The sequence below is a fragment of the Myotis daubentonii genome, chromosome X, assembly GCF_963259705.1.
Source record: "Myotis daubentonii chromosome X, mMyoDau2.1, whole genome shotgun sequence".
NCBI classification, from domain to species: domain Eukaryota; kingdom Metazoa; phylum Chordata; class Mammalia; order Chiroptera; family Vespertilionidae; genus Myotis; species Myotis daubentonii.
Genome location: NC_081861.1, coordinates 6,525,029 through 6,544,949, shown reverse-complemented (window position 1 = coordinate 6,544,949; position 19,921 = coordinate 6,525,029). Strand labels below are relative to the sequence as shown.

At 45.8% G+C, this 19,921-nt stretch overlaps 1 protein-coding gene and 1 long non-coding RNA gene across 6 annotated transcripts; one reads left to right on the top strand and one right to left on the bottom strand.

Annotated features, from left to right (window-relative positions):
- Positions 1-7,885: 7,885 nt before the first annotated feature.
- Positions 7,886-12,699, bottom strand: LOC132223298 (diphosphoinositol polyphosphate phosphohydrolase 3-alpha). 5 transcript variants are annotated; one of them, XR_009450459.1, is made up of 3 exons: positions 11,588-12,699; positions 11,127-11,273; positions 10,868-11,077 (listed from the first exon to the last, which is right to left on the bottom strand). XR_009450459.1 is itself a non-coding variant. In XM_059678525.1 (2 exons), exon 1 carries the CDS (start codon positions 11,915-11,917, stop codon positions 11,435-11,437), a length of 483 nt encoding a protein of 160 aa, XP_059534508.1. In that variant the 5' UTR covers positions 11,918-12,699; the 3' UTR covers positions 7,886-9,257; positions 11,432-11,434. The 5 variants fall into 5 exon arrangements, 4 of the variants coding, with proteins under 4 accessions (XP_059534508.1, XP_059534506.1, XP_059534509.1 ...); XM_059678525.1 differs by lacking the exons at positions 10,868-11,077; positions 11,127-11,273 and adding an exon at positions 7,886-9,257 and having other exon boundaries at positions 11,432-12,699; XM_059678523.1 differs by lacking the exons at positions 10,868-11,077; positions 11,127-11,273 and adding an exon at positions 7,886-9,257 and having other exon boundaries at positions 11,436-12,699.
- LOC132223299 (uncharacterized) lies at positions 12,531-13,226 on the top strand. The gene is made up of 3 exons (XR_009450460.1): positions 12,531-12,584; positions 12,694-12,926; positions 13,163-13,226. It is a non-coding gene; the product is annotated as an uncharacterized LOC132223299 (long non-coding RNA).
- Positions 13,227-19,921: the final 6,695 nt, after the last annotated feature.

The window sequence follows — 19,921 nt, the reverse complement described above, 5'->3', positions numbered from 1 at the left end:
ACTGGCCTCCACCGCCATGTGCTCATTGCAAGACTCAGTAGCCACTGATGTTTACTCTGCCAGCCAAGTCTCCTCCCTGCAGCTGACAGAGTGCCCCGAGTTGGTCCTGGCCCTTGTTGCCTGCCCTGGCCCCCATCATTACATGTGTGTTTACAACTGGTCCCTGCTACTCTACAGGCATCTGCAGCTAGCTCCTACAACTGAGCATGTGCACACCACTGGCTCTGGCCACTACTGCTACCTCCCCTGGTCCCTAGCCACTGGACCTGGAAGCAAGGCTGAGGGCCCAACAGCCATTATGAGCTCTTCAGACGCCTCCCTCCCCCACAGTGTAACCGGACAATCAATGAATTTGTGCTGCCTGTCACTACCTGAGCCAATTAAGCAGAGACAGGGTTGAATCATATATGAATGTTTATTCCAATATTGCTGGCAGCATGGGAGAGCAGCAGGTCATCCACAAAAATCTGCTCTGCACCCCCACCATAAGCCAGCTGCTTATATTGGGTAGAATGACAAAGATTACAAGGGTAAGTAGGCAAAAGGTATGCCAAATGAGGAGTTTACAATTCTGGAGCTTTGCAAAGGCCTGCAGATATGCAAAGGCTGGGGGTCTTCAGGGGCTCGCAGCTCTGGTTTCTGCAACAAGGTTGTTAATCTTTCCATGGTAATAGACAGCTCCCTGAGGGGGAGGATGGGCTGCATTTCCGGGTAAACTCCTACCTCCCACCAGGTTAGAATGTGCCTTCTTTAATCAGAACAAAACAATCACGGTTAACAGAGCATGATTAATAGTTTTTACAATTATAACTGGTCCCCAACATTCTATTTCTGCCCCTATCAACAGGACTTGCCAAGGAACAAACAGTTGTGGGTGCTGTGGACCCCAATGGCCTCAACTGACAAGTTACCATGCTCCCCCCACCCCCGGAGCTATTCCTGCCACAAGATCCCACACATGGCATCCTGTACCACTAGACCTGGGGTCACAGCATGCTCCAGCATACCCCCACCCAGGAAGGTCTTTCTTTACTGAAATCTGACCATAAAGTCTGGAAGAAGTGACCATTTCTTCAAATGCACAGACACCTACACAAGACTGCAAGGATCACAAAGAATCAGGGAAATATGACACCACCAAAGGAACACATACATCTCCAGTAACTGGCCATGATGAAATGGAGATACAGGAAGTACCCAACCAGGAATCTATAAAAATAAAAGTGTTAATATACAAATCGACCAAACAACTGAATAGCAGAGCGACCGTCCAGACGACCACGCTATGACACGCACTGGCACCAGACCAGCCAAGGCATGTGCGATGCAATTGGTTGGGGGGGCCCTGCCATCACCCCATGATCGCCCCTCAGAGGGAGGCCCAGGCCACCGGCCAGCGACGCTGTGGCAGGTGTGTGGGACTGGCCAGCGATCGCCCCGCAGAGGGAGGCCCAGGCCAGCTAAGCAATTGCACGGCAGGCCTGTTGCCTGCAGAGGGAGGCAACTGGTGGCGGGGGAGGGATGGCAAGCAGTGGTAGCAGTGGGGACAGGGCCAGCTGCTGGCAGCCAGAGGAAGGAAAGCCCTGATAGGCCCTGATTGCTGGCCAGGCCTATCCCAGTGGTCCCAGATTGCAAGAGGGTGCAGGCCAGGCTGAGGGACACCGGTGCCCTCCCCTCCCATGCACAAATTTTGTGCACCAGGTCTCTAGTTCAAAATAATTGTTTACAGATGCTTAGAGAGCTGCAAGAGAATACAGATAGGCGATTTTATTTATTTATTTATTTATTTATTTATTTATTTATTATTTTTCAGATAGGCAATTTTAAATATCAGGAAAACAATACAAGAACAAAATGAGTCCACCTACATCTTATGCTCATATACCCTTCATCCTTCTTCAAAGTCATCACTAATCTCTGCTTCTATTGTCTGATTTTTTTTTAGACTTTGACCCCCATCTCCATTTTATAAGGACTCTCCAGTGACTTTTGCATTTCAATTATTGTACTTTTGGACCACAAATTTTTATTTGGTTCCTTTTAAAAATTTATCAGTCTGTTCCATGTTTCCAGGCCTGTGCATTGAGCATCTTCCCCCTGGTGGTCAGTGCGTGCCATAGCTACTGGCCGAACAGTCAAAGGGTCGGACACTTAGCATATTAGCTATATATATATATGTTTGTTTTTTATTGATTTCAGAGAGGAAGGGTGCTGTGAGAGAGATAGAAACATCAATGATGACAGAGAACCATTGATTAGCTGCCTCCTGCACGCCCCACACTGGGGATTGAGCCTGCAACCTGGGCATGTGCCCTGACCAGGAATTGAACCATGACCTCCTGGTTCATAGGTCAACACTCAACCATTTAGCCACACGTGAAGGCTGAACTCCCTTTTAGATTCCAGACTGATCAATCTCTATTGGTCTCACACTCTAATTGTTAACTGAGTGCTCTGTTTTAGAAAGTGCCCTGGGCCTTAAATTCTTCTGTGCTCTGATCCAAATAATGTCAGTACCCTCAGGCAGGGCCAGTTGGCTTGCCCTCCTCACCCAGGGCAGAACCTCTTCACCATGGAATGGGCACTGGTGTTGAAACTGTGAGCTGGTGTCAGCTACTTGGCTTCCACTGCTTGCTCAGTATATTTTCCACAGCAGTGTAGGGGTAAACACACATATATTTTTTAAAAAATGAAATTTTCCATGGCACACCCCTCCCATTTCTTAAAGCATACACTTTTGAAAACATTTGATTGTGAATTCTTTTAAAAAATATATATTTTATTGATTTTTTACAGAGAGGAAGGGAGAGGGATAGAAAGCTAGAAACATCGATGAGAAAGAAACATCGATTCAGCTGCTTCTTGCACGCCCCCCACTGGGAATGTGCCTGCAACCGGGGCACATGCCCTTGACCAGAATCGAACCTGGGGCCCTTCATTCCACAGGCCAACGTTCTATCCGCTGAGCCAAACCGGCCAGGGCTGATTGTGAATTCTTGCTATCAAACAGAAAGAGACTGTCCACCTGGCTCTAGCAGAGCCTAACACTAAACACCAAGAATTGCAGTGAAGAAATATTGGTTATTTTATTGATTAATGGTGCTATCCAGGAGAACAGGAAGCTAATAAATGCTCAAAAGCCTGAACTCCTTGATGGCATGTAGGTTATAGATTATATAGGCGAAATCACAAGACACCATAGGTTAGGGTCCTGGGTTGTGCTGGGAGCTGTTTGGTTGGAGGAAAGGTAAGGGTAATAAATCCTTCCTTTGTGTCTTGAGGACAGTTCTGAGGCCTGTTCCTGTGTCCCTCTGTGAGGTTTCATGGGAAAGTAGCCAAGGGAGTCATTCCACCTTAGGGCTCAGGAGCTGATCCGTAACTGAGGTTGGAGATGTTATCTTTAGCCCGCCAGAGGTCCAGATCTTGTGATCATTAGTCAGGTCTGAGCTATTGTCTTCTGCTGCCTTGGGGGTTGCTGATTATGGGGGGGGGAGGGGGGAAATAGGCTAGGTCTCTGAAGGATATTTATATAATTGTATGTAAATCTTTTAAAAATCTAAGTAAGCCTTTGGCCAGTTTTACAACCTAGGAATGTCTTTCTCAAGGATTTGGGAGCCAACTCTTTGAAATATAAATATCAAGGAAGATAGCACCCCTATCCCTTCATCTCCTTGGGAATTTAACTTTGGAGTCTGGTTCCAAATTATAACTACCCACTTGTCATAAAAATACCAGTTTTATTATTCTTTTAGATAAAGGCAATTAGCAAGGACAAATGGCCACTTCAAATACCCGGTGAATTAAAGATAAACTATATGTGATAAATGGTACTGTTAAGTCCTCTTACTTGAGGACTAGTCACCGTTTATCTTGAGAACATGTATGGAAGGGACTGTGTCTGCCTAGGCTATGTAAACTGGTGAGATTTTTTTTTCTGTCTTGGCAATTTCTTTAGCAGATTGCCTGTATACATATCACAGTGTAATACATATGCAATCATAAAAGTGTTTTCTTTCTATTCTACTTTTGTGGAGAGGCTTTTGGGTTGTCAGTAGCTTTTGTTTGTTATGTTTTTTTCCAACAGTGGCGCCTGGGGGGATGGGAACTGCCACTGGACTGCAGATTCTGCAACCTGAAGCTAGAGGAGACAGGAGCTGCCATTCAGCTGCTCTGATGTTAAATCTGCTGGAATTGGTCTTCTGCAACATGGAGATGCATTTATTGAGACATGTTTATGGCCCAGCCTATGGCCTATTCTGGAGAAGATTCCATGTACTTGAGAGGAACGTATATTTTGCTGTTTGGTGGAGTGGTCTTTAGGTGTATGCTAGTCTAGTTGTTTTATAGTGTTGTTCCCTTGTTGCTACTAGGGGCCTGGAGCTACCAGGCCCCTCTTAATTGCTCACTATTCAAATGCCCATTGTTATCAACAATGCCCTTCCATCCACATGAATTTTATAGGTTATTTTGCAAATAAATTCAGTCCCTTCAGGCAAAGCTGCTGTGTTTAGTTCAGCAGTGGGCAAACTATGGCCAAAGGGCCCGGATCCGGTCTTTGAAATGAATAAAACTAAAAAAAAAAAAAAGACCGTACCCTTTTATGTAATGATGTTTACTTTGAATTTATATTAGTTCACACAAACACTCCATCCATGCTTTTGTTCCGCCCTCCGGTCCAGCTTAAGAGTCATAAAGTTTGCCCACCCCTGGTTAGTTAGTTCTTATGGCCTGCCTCTCCAAGCAGGCAGAAACTCCAGACAATTGTATCTGAACTGATGGGTGGGTATAGTAGGTCACATGTCACACAATAACAGCCACTAGGCCCTGGGGGGAGATGGTAGCCCCTGGTTATTTCAGCTTGCTTGTCTCCATGTAGAAACTTCACCCTACAAATAGATTGGGGCACCGCATTATTGGATCAGGGCCCCACTATTTTTGGCCTGTCATGCCTGAGGCTGACTCCTCACGCTACAGCCTGGAGTTAGTCCTCCAGCCCCAGGCTTGCCTGGAATAGTGCTTCTGCAACATGGGACTGAAGGAATAAGACAAGGGTTGCCTTCTCCTCTTAGGTTGAAAGTATGGCCTTAGACTAGACACTGAGGGGACAGGGAAACCCCATCTTCTCGTGCACATCCATATCTGGAGTAGAGCTTGTCACATGGAGCTGGGAGAGGTGCAACAGTTTATAACCCAAATGAACACAGAGTCTCACTAGTTTTAGAGATTTAGTAGATTTTCTTGAACAAATGTTTGTTCATTTGCTGTATGCCCTAATGATAATTTCTAGGGAGTTTATGTGTGCACATGTGTGTGCATGCCCATAATTGTCACCAATTAAATGATGTTTCACTGAGGAGTCAGCCTGTGTTAGGGAACTAGTCTAGCAATGGAATCTAGGGAAGATCTTACATATGCAGTTGTTATAAATTGTATTCTTTGCATTACATGTACCTCACACAATCTGGCAATCTTCAGTAAAACTCATGAAAAGTTGTGGCCTTGGCCTGACTTTGGCCAGGTGGCTCAATTGGTTGGAGTGTCATCTCTGTACACCAAAAGTTTGTGGGCTTCATTGCCGGTCAGGACACATACCTAGGTTTAGGGTTCAATCCTAGGTGGAGGCACATGTGGGAGGCAACTGATCCATGTTTCTTTCTCTCTCTCCCCTCCTCTCTTAAAAACAACACCAACAACAAACCAATCAATAAACATATCCTCGGGTGAGGATTTAAGAAAAAGACTAAAAAGTTATGGCCTGGTCTCTGGTGTGCAGTAGGAAATAAGGAAAGATGAGAGCACATTTTGGGATTAAAAGGTAGAAGAGGGGAAACAGAATTCTATTCCCCAAGTCCAAAGTGGTGGTCTCCTTGTTTCCCATTTGAAAACCATGGTGCCCAGAGAGCAGTAACCTCATGAGGCAGGAGGCTGCAGAAAGGAAGTAACGTGGTACCTTGCTGAGGCTCCAGACACAGTGAACTTTCTAGAAAGCAAGGTAATAGGAGGCCTACTTTTAGCCAATATATTGCAGTCATGTTGTTTATTAAAGCAGCACCCCCTCTGAGATGATGCCACACCCCACCAGCATCAGTGCTTGGTGAGTAGAAAGTTTGTGTGGGAATTAGGAAAAAAACAGAACAGACCAATTGTGCCCTGCATCAGGAATTGGTGAGCAGAGAGCTTGATCTGGATTTCAGACCCAAGTCTTGCGCCATACCTGCTGCTCTTGTGCAGAATAGAAGTAGCACAAATTCTGTAATGGTCCGTGTGGTGTGAACTTAACAATAAAAGGGGCCATGGATTTTAGAAATAGTCTGGTGTAAGGGGCTCATTTGTGCCAGTTGTGTCTTGATTATACATATTTATACTTCAAAATAAAAAAAAGCTAGAATACATACACATATATAGAATATCCTAAAAATATATATATATTTTAACAGCTGATAACTCAATTTTGATAATGAGATATATTTTTAAAAACTGCTTTTATACTTATTCAAAGTATGTATATACATTTTTGGGGACACCCTAAATATTTTAATTTTCAAACGTGGTTATTCTGCATAGGGGGAATCATGTATTATTTATATTTTTATTTTGGTGGAAATTTTCTTTGAGATGAATTTATTTTAAAATATATTTATTGATTAAGATATTACATATGTGTCCTTATCCCCACCCCCCGCTCATGCCCTCACCTCCCTCTCCCCCGTTGTCCATTGGTTACGCCTATATGCTTGCATATTAAGTCCTTTGGTTGATCTCTCCCCCTTACCCCCACCCTCCCCTACCTTCCCTCCAAGGCCCCGACAGTCCCATCAATTCCTCTCTGTCTCTGGATCAGTCCTTGTTCGAGATGAATTTATTTTATAATCAGGAAAAAAATTGAACGTTATTTTAAAGATAAATTGCAGAATGAGGAGTTATTGTCTCATCCGGAACCTAAGCTTATGTCCACCACTGGGGCTCAAAGTTTTCTGGTCATCTTTAGCATACTGATGGGGCTAAAAGTCTTTTTGCATTTGGAACTAGGAGATCTCCAAGGGGAAAAAAATCACACTAAGTGAAGAGCAAGTCTGTAATTATGTTTAGCTCAGAAACAAAACTTAGGTTTTAGAAGGGGAGGAGTCTGACTGGGTTGTGGATTTATCTTCTTTTTCAAAAAAATATATATTTATTGATTTCAGAGAGAGGAAAGGAGAGGGAGAGAAAGAAACATCAATGATGAGAGAGAATCATTGATTGGCTGCCTCCTGCATGCCCCTACAATAGATCAAGCCCCCAACCCTGGCATGTGCACTGATCAGAATTGAACACCGACCTCTTGGTTCATGGATTGATGCTCAACCACTGAGCCACATCGACCAAGCCGGTGGATTTATCTCCTGAGCATCCTTTCCCACTTACATCTCAGGGATAGAGGGGAGCCTGCAAGTAAAAAAAATTTTTTCATTTTTTTATTATGGAAATTTTCAGACATCTACAAAAGTAGAGAGAATAGCATAATGAACTCTGAAATATCCATCACACAGCTTCAACAATTATCAACTTATTGCCAATTCTGTTTCATCTATACACTCATTTATCCCACCCTCAGATTATTTTGAATCAAATACCAGTAGTGTCTCGTTTTATCTGTAAAATTTACAGTACACTTCTCTAAAAGATAAGGATACAAAAAAGAAACAACTGCAGTACCATTTACACCTACAACCGCCCCTAATAATTTGGGGAGATGTGTGTAATTTTAAATTCTGCAAGAACTGGGGGGAACAATCAATGTATTTCACTGGTACCATGAAGAAGAGTGTAACACTAAAATCTCCCCCCCGCCCCCGCCCCAAAAATAAAATAAAATAAAATAAAATAAAATAAAATAAAATAAAATCTTTTTCCCGTGTAAATGCTCTCTAATGCAAAAAAACAGAAACAAAACAAAAAAACACTCTGCGGTCATTGCAGGAAGCTGGGGAAGAGTGCTGACATCATAAACCCCATGGCAAAACTCCATAAAATTCCCTCTAGACATTTTTGTCAATTTCTTAAAGTTGCTTTTCTAGAAGCAGCTGACCCAAGTACTCTCCTTCTAAATCCTTTATTTTCTGTTCCCCACTCACAGAAGTTTCCCACCACCACCACCCCTAATGCCTTTTCCAAGTGATAAAAATTTAGCTGTCTCTGTCCTCTGCATTCTCATATGCAAAAAAAAAAAAAAAGGTGGAATGAAGGGCTAGCAGTGTGTACTAGCAAATGGGATAAAAATGATGGCAAACCGAATCAGTAAGAGATGCAAAAGAAACCTAGACAAACTAAGAGGCCTAACTAACTTGGAAACTGCCTATACTGCAGTCTTTGTTGGCTCTGGCATCAAATAATACCGTATAAGGAAATTTTAAAATGAGAAAAACTCTTTTCTTCAAAGAGATGTTACGATTACATGAAAGAAGTGGTTAGGACATTGCAAAAACATCGAATTTAGTACCTGTATATCATTGTAAAATTTATTTTTATAAAAGCTCACAATATTAGCTTATGTTAATTGCATTTACTTTTATAGTTAGTTTTTGAGCAAGTGATTTTTTGAATAAACTTTTAAGCAAATTAGCAACAGTACAAAAACACTGAAATTGTTAGGCAAAGAACTGAGTCTACAAATTGTTGTCCTAAGTGATGGGGTAATCTTAAAACTGTGCTAGCCACTGTGTGCTATGACATAGAAATATGAGTAATAATTCTTGTCCTTCAACATCTTACAACTGCCTGGAAGTTTCCAAAATACCTGATACAGAAAAGCCACACACATGGTGCCTAGCCAAGCATATACACTTCTATAAGCACCACAGTGGAAGGGGAATGTTTTGCCACATAGTGATGACAAAATATAAATTATATCAAAGAACCTTCAGTGTTGTCAACCATATTTCAAGTAGTGTCTCAGATGCAAACTATGCAAAGAGTAAATGAAACGTCCTTGCTCTCAAGGATATCATAGTCTAATCGAGAAGGCAGAAACATCATAAAAGCACAACAAAAGGCTATTGGTGCTGAATTAAGAGCATGTCCACATACACAGTACAATAACCAAGGCAAGAGGAGTCAGTAGAATAGCCAGGGGAGGGCTGTCCCAAGATGTAGCAGGAAACCCAGATGGGCTGTCTCCTTGGAAACATGGAAATGGTTATCTGCGCTTGACAATGCCATAGATCGATGCTTCACATTGATGATTCTTTGAAAGCAATCCTGAAGATCTTGCTGTTCATCTGGAAAAATAAAACAACATATGATTAACAGGCTTATACTAATTTAACAATTCCTCCAAAGGACAAATTTACAAGGGACCTATATTACCTGCATCACTCACTTCACATTTGGAAAGTACTCAGAGTTATCAATGTAGATGCAATGTGGGTCTGAATAAGCAACTATGGGAATTACAGATCAGTATGTATTACTGAAACAAAAAAGTCAAGAAAGAAGTGATATTCATTTTGTAAAAGGGGGGTGGTCATCTAAGACAAAAACTCCTAAATTCCATGTTCTAGTAGACTCTAGGCTTATGAAAGTAATTCAGGCTGGTTCCCACCCAAAAGAGTTTGCTGTATAGCCCTGACCAGGTGGCTCAGATGATAGGAGCATCATCCCATATATCAAATCAAGTTTTTCATTATCCCCAATTTTATGTTTAAAAAAAAACTGAGCCCTATCTGGTTTGGCTCAGTGGATAGGCCTGCAGACCAAAGAATCCTGGGTTCGATTCTGGTCAAGGGCACATACCTCGGTTGCAGGTCCCTCTGCAGCCCTGGCCCTTTTCCGGGTTGTGCAGGAGGCAACCAATTGATGTGTTTCTCTAACATCTATATTTTTCTGCCTTTCCCTCTCTCTTCCACTCTCTAAAAATCAATGGGAAAATATCCTCAGGTGAGAATTAAATAATAATAACAAAAATAAAAAATCTGAGCCTCAGATAGTTAAATAACTTGACTGAAGTAACAGAGAGAGCAAGAACTGGAACCAGTTTTCAACCATAGGACTGACTTCAAAGCCCCAATGTAGTTTCTACCACATCCGACTCTCCCTCATGAAACCACCATGTTTTACTTCACTTTTCCACCTCTCAGAGCAATGTTTGCCCACACACATTTATGATCTGATCTGCTAACTTCAGTATTAGCAGGTTATCAGGAGACACGCCTCGGAGAATAAAGGTAGTCCAGAAGAGACCCAGGTATCTCAGCTGGGAGCCCTGATGACAAGCAAGCATCCCGGCGAATGTAAGAGTTTTTAATTCAGCACCCCAAAGAGATTGCCGTGTGACACACACGTTAGTTCTAAACCTTGAAGAGATTGCTCAGGTGTCCCTCCACTCTAAAGTCTGTAACAGCTGAACATCAAGAAAGGTGCCTCCCTGAGCGGGTGTCATCACCAGCTCCCGTTCCTGTGGTTACCCGTAGTGGGAAGTTTACCTGGACCGTGGCTAAATTCTAGTATGTGCAATAACTTTCTTCCCAAAGCTAGTTTATGTCGAGAAAACCATGGTTGTTCTGAGGGGTCTGAGGCGGGGCAGTGGGGGCTGGAAGTTGACCAGCTACACGTCCTCTAGGAGTAGTTTCCCCATAAGATTCATGGACGTGCTTGGCTAACAACACCTTCCCGAGAAACACCCACGCTGTAAAGCCGTATTTTGTTAAAGGGCATTTGGGCCACACGGGGAGTGGCCATTTCAAGTCAGCGGTCAAAACTTTGCAGTTGTGAGCAATGTTTTGCAAGTCAAGTTATGTCCAGATGAATAAAGACATTTGTGAAAAGGGCAAGGAGATCACTTTATTCCCGAAGATAACGTTATTGTCGAGCACGGCAAGAGCACAACAAGTCAAATTTCTTAAATATCTTTTAATGCAAAACGGCTCATTTAAACCAACTCCCACCACAGCAGGTCTTGCTGACAAGGGCTAATACTGCAAATGAGAAAACAACTTAAGAACGAACATGAACGAAAGAGGCCAGACGACCAAGGCGATCAGACTGTAAACGCGTTTGCTACAAAACCACACGACTGGTGCCCAAAGTGCACACGCGCGCGCTCGCGCGCGCGCACACACACACACACACACACACACACACACACACACACGCGCGCGCGCCACCCCAGGGCCGGGCGGGCAGGTAAGGCACCTTTCAGAAGAGCCCCTGTGCACTAGCCCGTGCGAACGAGGTTAACCGGCAAGAAGCGGTGCTCAACGCTTCCGAAAAACGGGCGACTTGTCCACCAACAGTGCCTGGCAAGTGAGACAGTTTGCAAGCGAGGGTGAGCGTCTGCCAAGGAAACAAAAGGCGCCCCCTCCCCCGGGGAGCCCGCACGGGCGCTGGGGGTGCGCGGGCACTGGGCGCTGCAGGCGGGCGGGCGGCAAGCAGGGGGTCTGCGCGGGAGCGGTACATACTAGCGGTCGCTCCCGGGCACGGAGTTTCCGTTGGTGGGGGGACCGCCCAGCTTTAGTTTCTGCAGGTACTCGGCATGCACGGGCTTGTGGCACTGGAGGACCTTGATGGCATCTTCGATTTTGAACCACTCTCGCTTCCTGCCAATGCTCACCGAGTCCTCCCAGTCCTCCAGCACCTCGGTGACGGTCAGGACGTACACGTAGGTCCGGTGCTTGGGGTCCTGGTTCTGCTCGAAGACGCCCAGGAGCCGGCCCAGCGTCCCCTTGACGCCCGCCTCCTCATACACCTCTCGCACGGCCGCGCCGCTCGGCTCCTCCTCGGGCTCCATGCCCCCGCCCGGCACGATCCAGCGGTCCGGGTAGCGGCTGCTGCTCACCAGCAGCACCTCGTCCTCGCGCTCGCTGCGGAAGCACAGGCACGCCGCCCGCTTCTTGAAGCCCTCGGGGTCGTACGTGCGCGTCTGGTTCGGCTTGCACTTCATCCTCCAGGTTGCCTGCTCCGCGCTCGTCGCCGCGCCGCTCGCTCGCTCGCTCGCTCGCTGGGGTCCGCCGCCGCCGCCGCCGGCTCAGCCGCTGCGCAGAGAAAGGGCCGCTGCGCGGGCGGGAGGGGAGCGCTGCAGCCCCGGGCCCGGAGCCTCAGACCCGAGGAGGCGGGGGCGGGGCGCGGGGCGCGGGGGCGGGGGCGGGGGCGGCCGCGCGGACGTCAGTCGGCCCGCCCTCCGCGCCTGGGTCCGAGCGCACACGCCGGCGCCGCCGCTCCGCACGCAGCCCACCCGCGGCTCCCGCGCGCGTCGCCCCCTCCACAGCCGCCCCTGCCGGCCAGACCGAGTGAGGCGGCCTCGCGTGCGCGTCCGCGTCCGCGTCCGCGTCCGCGTCCGCGTCCCTTCCCACGTGCGCGTTCCCGCCGGAGGGCGAGGGGCGGGAGCGGGGGTCTCGCGACTCCCGCAGCGGCGCCTGGGGCCCAGTGCGCAGGCGCCCGCCCCTCTCCGGCTGGGACGCTGCTTCGCGCGGGGTTGGAGGCACCGCATTGGGACTTGCGCTGGCGCCGGCTGTGCCGCTCCGCACCGCCCACCAGCTTCACGAAACACACGGGCTTCGCCCTCCACGCAGTCGAGTCAAGTGCATCTTCATCATCGCCCAGAAGGAACGGTACTGCTGCCTTCTACCGAGGCCGGGCTTTGCCAAAATGAGCCTGGCCTCGCACCAGTCTTGCCTAATCTCTGCTGAGTCATGTCATGCAGTTTTATTTCTTTCCCAGGTTCTCCACCCTGCCAGGCACCTTGGCACAGCCCATCCCTGGACGCTTTTCTGCAACCCCTGCTGACACCTCCCCTCCCCTCCCCTGTTCCTCGGTGTCTTCATCAGTCAGCCCCTCGCCTACTTGCATTAGCCTCATGTCCCCCAACAGCTGGAGGACCGCCCCACCTAGTGTTTTATGACACCCAAGGATCTCCACCCTCCACACCCTCCACCCTTCTCTCTTGCTCATTGGTAAGTGCTGGTGGGGGTTTTGGAAAACATGCCCAAGGGAACCCCTGCATAGTCTACACTGTGATTTTTAGGAGCCTCCTGGCATGGGACTGCAGCAAGGTCACGTGGTGCTCCGCAGCTCTCTGTTTGCTTATCCCCCCTCTAGGCCCAGCAGTGGCCCCCACCCCCAGCCCAAAATTTAACAACCTGAAGCTTTGCCTCACCTGCTTACTTTCTGTATTGCTTTCCTGCTCTAGCAGTCGTAGGAGCCTCATGGAGAAGACCTCTGATGTCCCTCAACCTTTGCCACACTGCAACTTAGCACACCTTGGTCTCCCCCTTACCACAGATACTGCTGGCACCAGGCAAGTAAGATCCCCCAGACCTCACTCCTCCACCGAAATGATTCCTTACTCCAGCGAAAATGGACTGAGATGTAAATGGAAAGTAGTTATGAAACATATAGCCCAATGTTTAAATAACAAGTTAGTTCAGCTTCCCAGGGTCTGCACCACCCCATTTATACCCAGAATAGCTCATGAGGTGATCCTGTTCCCAGTGGCAACACACATCTGCAGTATCTAGAGCAGTGATGGCAAACCTTTTGAGCTCGGCGTGCCAGCATTTGGAAAACCCTAACTTAACTCTGGTGCCGTGTCACATATAGAAATTTTTTGATATGTGCAACCATAGTAAAACAAAGACTTATATTTTTGATATTTATTTTATATATTTAAATGCCATTTAACAAAGAAAAATCAACCAAAAAAATGAGTTCGCCTGTCACCTCTGACATGCATGCCATAGGTTCGCCATCACTGCTCTAGAGCATAATATGATACAAAGGTATGGGTCGTATATGAAGAAAATGATTAAATGGAGACTTAAAGAGAATGTCTTCAACCAATAAAGACACAACTGGTACTGACCATGGTTTAGTGATCCACAGGTGATCAGGAACATATGAAGGAATGAAACAGCCATGATTAAAAACAAATGAAGAAAATAAGTTTTAGCAAGCTGTCTCCCTCAGTGTGCCCATGCTCACAAGTACACAAGTGATTAAACCACTAGAAAAAGCTACTACAGTCAGGATCTAGGCCAGCCGTGGGCAAACTACGGCCCGCGGGCCTGATCTGGCCCGTTTGAAATGAATAAAACTAAAAAAAAAAAGACCGTACCCTTTTATGTAATGATGTTTACTGTGAATTTATATTAGTTCACACAAACACTCCATCCATGCTTTTGTTCCGGCCCTCCGGTCCAGTTTAAGAACCCATTGTGGCCCTCGAGTCACAAAGTTTGCCCACCCCTGATCTAGGCAAATATGCCTTTTATCACCAAGAGCATTAAATGTTGTTTTAGTGTTCTTTCCAGTGTAAGGAGATTGTAAAGAGAAAAAAGTCTATCGTTTTGGTTAAGACGGCAACATTGTCGTCTTATTTGCAGATGTTATGGATAAGTTCTTGGAAAACACCTAAGAAATGGTGTATATATAAATTCCTTTAAGTGGTAGAATGAAATAGTAATGTTTAAAATACCAAGATCTTTCATGTATGCCAGCAATAATCATATGTAAATTTGGAGCAGGGAACCCTGGCCGGGGTGGCTCATGTGGTTGGGCATCATCCCATGCAGTGAAAATTTGCCAGTTGAGTTCCCAGACAGGGCATATGCCGGGGTTGCGGGCTCAGTCCGGGTAGGGGGCTTGCAGGAGGCAGCTGATTGCATTGATGCATATCTCCCTCTCCCTTCCTCGTTGTCTATAAATCAATAAAACATGTGTAAAATTAGAACGGGGAAATGACATTCACAGTAGCAATATCAACCACCCAAAATAGATTTTACCATGGGATCCTAAAAATAGGGTTGCGACATCGTAGTAGGAAATGATAGACTTGAACTCAGCTTTGAACGATGATTTGAGTAAATCTGAAGGACCTGTAGCTAAGGCGGGAGACAGGGCTGATGTCTGGGCAGAGGAGTGGTCCAACCAGGCCCCAGCCACATCCCAAGTCTACTTCACGATACCAGGTCCTCTCTGCTGTCTCACCAGAGGGGCCATTTTCTAGTTCATTCTGTTACTTCTACATGAGATTATGCCTATGCAATATGCCTCTGCTGGGTGCATGCCTGTTGGAAGGGAGAGGAATAGCAGCATTATAATATGGAATTCCTACTGGCAAAGACATACACAGCATGTTACTGGATAAAGGGAGTCACAACTTACCGGTTCAGTACGATGCCCAGGAAAATTTGAAATTAGTTTTTTGTCCCCAGAATTTCATAAAACAAGTTCACCATTCGCCCATTAGAATAATAGGGAAGATGGTTGTGACCTTTTCTAAAGGGCGGTGAAAATCATTTCTGAGAGACTAGCCTTCTACCACCTGGCTTGTGCACAGTTAGTATTTCTCCAATGATGCACAAGGTCATTTGATGAGCCGCTGCAATAGTAACCTGTTACAATAAGAACTGCTTTCTGTGCCTGCGTCTCCTTCTACGTCATCCTTGGCAGGGCAGATGGAGCTCCCTTTGTCCAGTGGGACAATGGCAAACGTGAAGCTAGCTGAGAATTAACAAGTGCTTGCACTCCTCAAGCAAGATGACAAAAATATGAAGAAGCTGGGGCTAGGTGGGTGATGAGAGACCCTTGGCCCTTGCATGCCCTTCACCCAGCTGCCTGAACCAAGTGCCAGAAATGTGAGCGAGACCATCCCAGAGCATGAGCCACTCCCAGCAGAGCCACTTAGCGGACAGGCACTGACCACAGACGCATGAGGAGGCCTTCTGAGAAAGAACAGCAGAAGGAGCGCTCTGCTGAGCCCAGCTAACATTGCTGAGCCGCAGACTTGTGAGGGCAGGAATCAGCTGTTTAAAGTCACTAAATGGGGGAGGGGCTGGTTTGTTATACATCAAAAGCTGGCTGATACAACTATTAACTGCCACCCATCTATATCCAACAGAAATAAAGAGAGAGAACATTTTTAGAGTAGAAATTTCACCTCTGCTTGAAGAGTTTGACATGGGGCTTTCCCTGGAGTCTGAAGGAAAAGGGATGAGGTTAAGACAGGTAATATATTTTTTTTATTTAGACAAGGAGTTTTATTATAGCTCTTTTTTTAAAATTTCTTTATTGATTAAGGTATTACATATGTGTCCTTATACCCCCATTATTCCCCGCCCTCCCGCTCATGCCCTCACCCCCCTGGTGTCTGTGTCCATTGGTTATGCTTATATGCATGCATACAGATCCTTGGTTGACCTCTCTCCCTTACCCCCACTCTCCCCTACCTTCCCTCTGAGGTTTGATGGTCTGATCGATGCTTCTCTGTCTCTGGATCTGTTTTTGTTCATCAGTTTATGTTGTTCATTATATTCCACAAATGAGTGAGATCGTGTGATATTTATCTTTCTCTGACTGGCTTATTTCACTTAGCATAATGTTCCCCAGTTCCATCCATGCTGTTGCAAATGGTAAGAATTCCTTCTTTTATACCGCAGTGTAGTATTCCATTGTGTAGGTGAACCAGTTTTCTAATCTACTCATCTACTGATGGGCACTTAGGCTGTTTCCAGATCTTAGCTATGGTGAATTGTGCTGCTGTGAACATAGGGGTGCATATATCCTTTCTGATCGGTATTTCTAGTTTCTTGGGATATATTCCTAGAAGTGGTAGCACTGGGTCAAGTGGGAGCTCCATTTTTAGTTTTTTAGGAAACTCCATACTGTTCTCCACAGTGGCTGCACCAGTCTGCATTCCCACCATTAGTGCACAAGGGTTCCCTTTTCTCCATATCCTCTCCAGCACTTGTCGTTTGTTGATTTGTGGATGATAGCCATTCTGACTGACAGGTGTGAGATGGTACAGCATTGTCGTTTTGATTTGCATCTCTCAGATGATTAGTGACTTTGAACATGTTTTCATATGTCTTTTGGCCTTTCTTCTGTCTTCTTTCCAAAAGTATTTATTTAGGTCCGTTGCCCATTTTCTGATTGGGTTGTTTATCTTCCTTTTGTTAAGTTGTATGAGTTCCCTGTAAATGTTGGAGATTAAACCCTTATCAGTGATAACATTTGCAAATATGATCTCCCATGTAGTGGGCTTTATTCTTGTTCTGTTGGTGGTTTCCTTTGCTGTGAAAAAGATTATTTTGATGTAGTCCCATTTGTTTATTTTCTCTTTAGTTTCCATTGCCTAGGTAGGAGCAGTATCAGTGAAGAAATTGCTTTGGCATATGTCTGAGATTATGCTGCCTGTGGATTCCTCTAGTATTTTTATTGTTTCCCGTCTTATGTTTAAGTCCTTTATCCATTTTGAGTTTATATGTGTGTATGGTGTAAGGTGGCGGTCTAGTTTCATTTTTTTGAATGTATATGTCCAATTTTCCCAGCACCATTTATTGAAGAGGCTGTCTTGACTCCATTGTATGTTCATGCCTCCTTTGTTGAATATTAATTGAGCATAGTGGTTCAGGTCGATTTCTGGGTTCCCTAATCTATTCCATTGGTCTATATGTCTGTTCTTGTGCCGGCACCAGTCTGCTTTGAGAACAGTGGCTATATAATACAGCTTGATATGTGGTATTGAGATCCCTCCTATTTTGTTCTTTCTCAGTATTGCTGCAGCTATTCAGGGTCTTTTTTATTATTCCAGATGAATTTTTGGAAAGTTCTTCTAGGTCTGGACAGGTAATATTTCCTATGAATAGTCTATGTGCCAGGCCCTGTGTTGAGCATTGTATCCTTTTTAAGTGACAGACAATTGAACCTTTAGGAGGCAGTTATTATTTGCATTTCAAAGAACAGATGGCTTAGAGTTTGCACTTCAATGCGTCTTCATGCCTCTCCAGCCTGTGCAGTCACAATATCACCAGGTCTTGTCAAAAGGATCATTTTCATCGAGAGCTTTGTGTTTTTTTTTGTGTGACATTCTTTACTGACATTCAGAGTTGAGTCCTTGGGTGAGGTGCTCATTTGTTCAGAGTCACTGAGTTCAAAGAAAGTTAATTTTCCCGTGTGGATGTTCTTCTCTTGCACAATATAGCGAAAAGAACACCTGAATGCCTATCTCACTCCCAGCAATTGTGTGTGTCATCTTGAGATGTTACTTAACAACTCCACGTTCAATCCCCCCTGCAGGCATGAAATGGAATAAGCGATACAGAAAAGAAGATACTCTATTTTGCCATCACTCCCAGCACTGATTGTAATTTATTGATGTTCTGCATTATTTTATGCACTAAATATATATTTACCCACAAACTTGGAAAATGAGTATCAAGATCCCCCTTAAGCAGATTAAGAAACAGGCTGAGATGGGTTAAGTAAGTAAGGCAGTAAGGATGGAGCTGAGATTGTCAGCTTGGTCTGCCTGACTCCAAAGCCATCCTCTCGCATTCACTAGGACATGTTTCCCATCTGTTCCGAACGGCTGAGATGCACAGTGCGTGTCATGGCGTTGGCACAGACTTCCTCCTCTCCCATTCTTTCCTCCCTAGGATGCCCAGGCTCCCAGGAGGTCATGGTCTAAAGCAGCGGTTCTCAACCTGTGGGTCGCGACCCCTTTGGCTGTCGAACGACCCTTTCACAGGGGTCGCCTAAGACCATCCTGCATATCAGATATTTACATGACGATTCTTTTTTTTTTTTAACGTATTTTTATTGATTTTTTACAGAGAGGAAGTGAGAGAGATAGAGAGTCAGAAACATCGATGAGAGAAACATCGATCAGCCGCCTCCTGCGCATCCCCCACCGGGGATGTGTCCGCAACCCAGGTACATGCCCTTGACCGGAATTGAACCTGGAACCTTTCAGTCCGCAGGCCGACGCTCTATCCACTGAGCCAAACCGGTTTCGGCTACATGACGATTCTTAACAGTAGCAACATTACAGTTATGAAGTGGCAACGAAAATAATTTTATGGTCGGGTCACAACATGAGGAACTGTATTTAAAGGGTCAGAAGGTTGAGAACCACTGGTCTAAAGGTAAGAGGATCTGCTCTGAGACCAACAAGGTTGGGTTGTTTATTTCTGCATTATTTTCTGAGTTAGGACGGAGCAGGCAGAGTGGAAAGAGATGGTGTCATGAGAAGCATTGTCCTGGGTATTGACAGGGGACAGGAGCATGACAGAGGCCACATGGATCACACACGACTGTGGTTATCATTGTACCTGGTCAGTGTTCATGAGAGATTCAAAGTGAAAGAGGAGTGACTGTAGGTAGCTCTGTCCATATCTTTTCACTTGGGGAGCCTTGGTAGGGTGAGTCTTTCAAATCCCTCTCCACATTTCCCCAGATTCTTTGCTTCTTTTTGTCTGTGTTTCTCCTGAACCACAGAAGTGGCTGCATAGTGGGTCATACTAGGTAACTACATTGCCAACGACAACGCGATCCAACAAAATACACCTCCCCAGTTTTTCTCCTGGATTAACTGATGAACCTCAGGCTGGATACCGGATTCTAATGTTGTGATTATATGAGTAATGGCACCGATGTGCAGTCAACGGTGTGGACACAAAGATGGAGGGGTGTCTAGTCCAGGTGATGGAGGATGCCTAGCCCACTGTCTCCAAGAGGCAGCGCGTGCCGATTCCTCGTTCACTCCCTCAGGTTCCCTGACTGCGGTGTCCTCTTTGCCGTGATGCCGCGCCCTCTGTAGATTTCTAATTCAGCACCGAAACCCTGCCCAGTGCTTCTCTGGTTCTGCATCAGAGTCGAGTGTGAATCCCCACTCAGCTCTTCAAGGCCTGCGAGACCTGAGCCCTGTTTCCTCTTTGACTTTGCCGTTAGGATTGTCCCCTTCAGCCACTCATCCCCGACTCACCCGGACTGCTACAGGTCCAGATCTTGTCAGCTTGGCTCCCTCCTCAGCACCTCAGCTCTAGCTACTCCATCTGCCTGGAATGCTCCTCACTCACATCAGCCTGACTAACATGCTCCCTCCATTAAGGCTGGCTTAGCCCTCACCTGCTCACAGAGGCCTGCCCAGGCCTCCATCTTTTATTTTGCT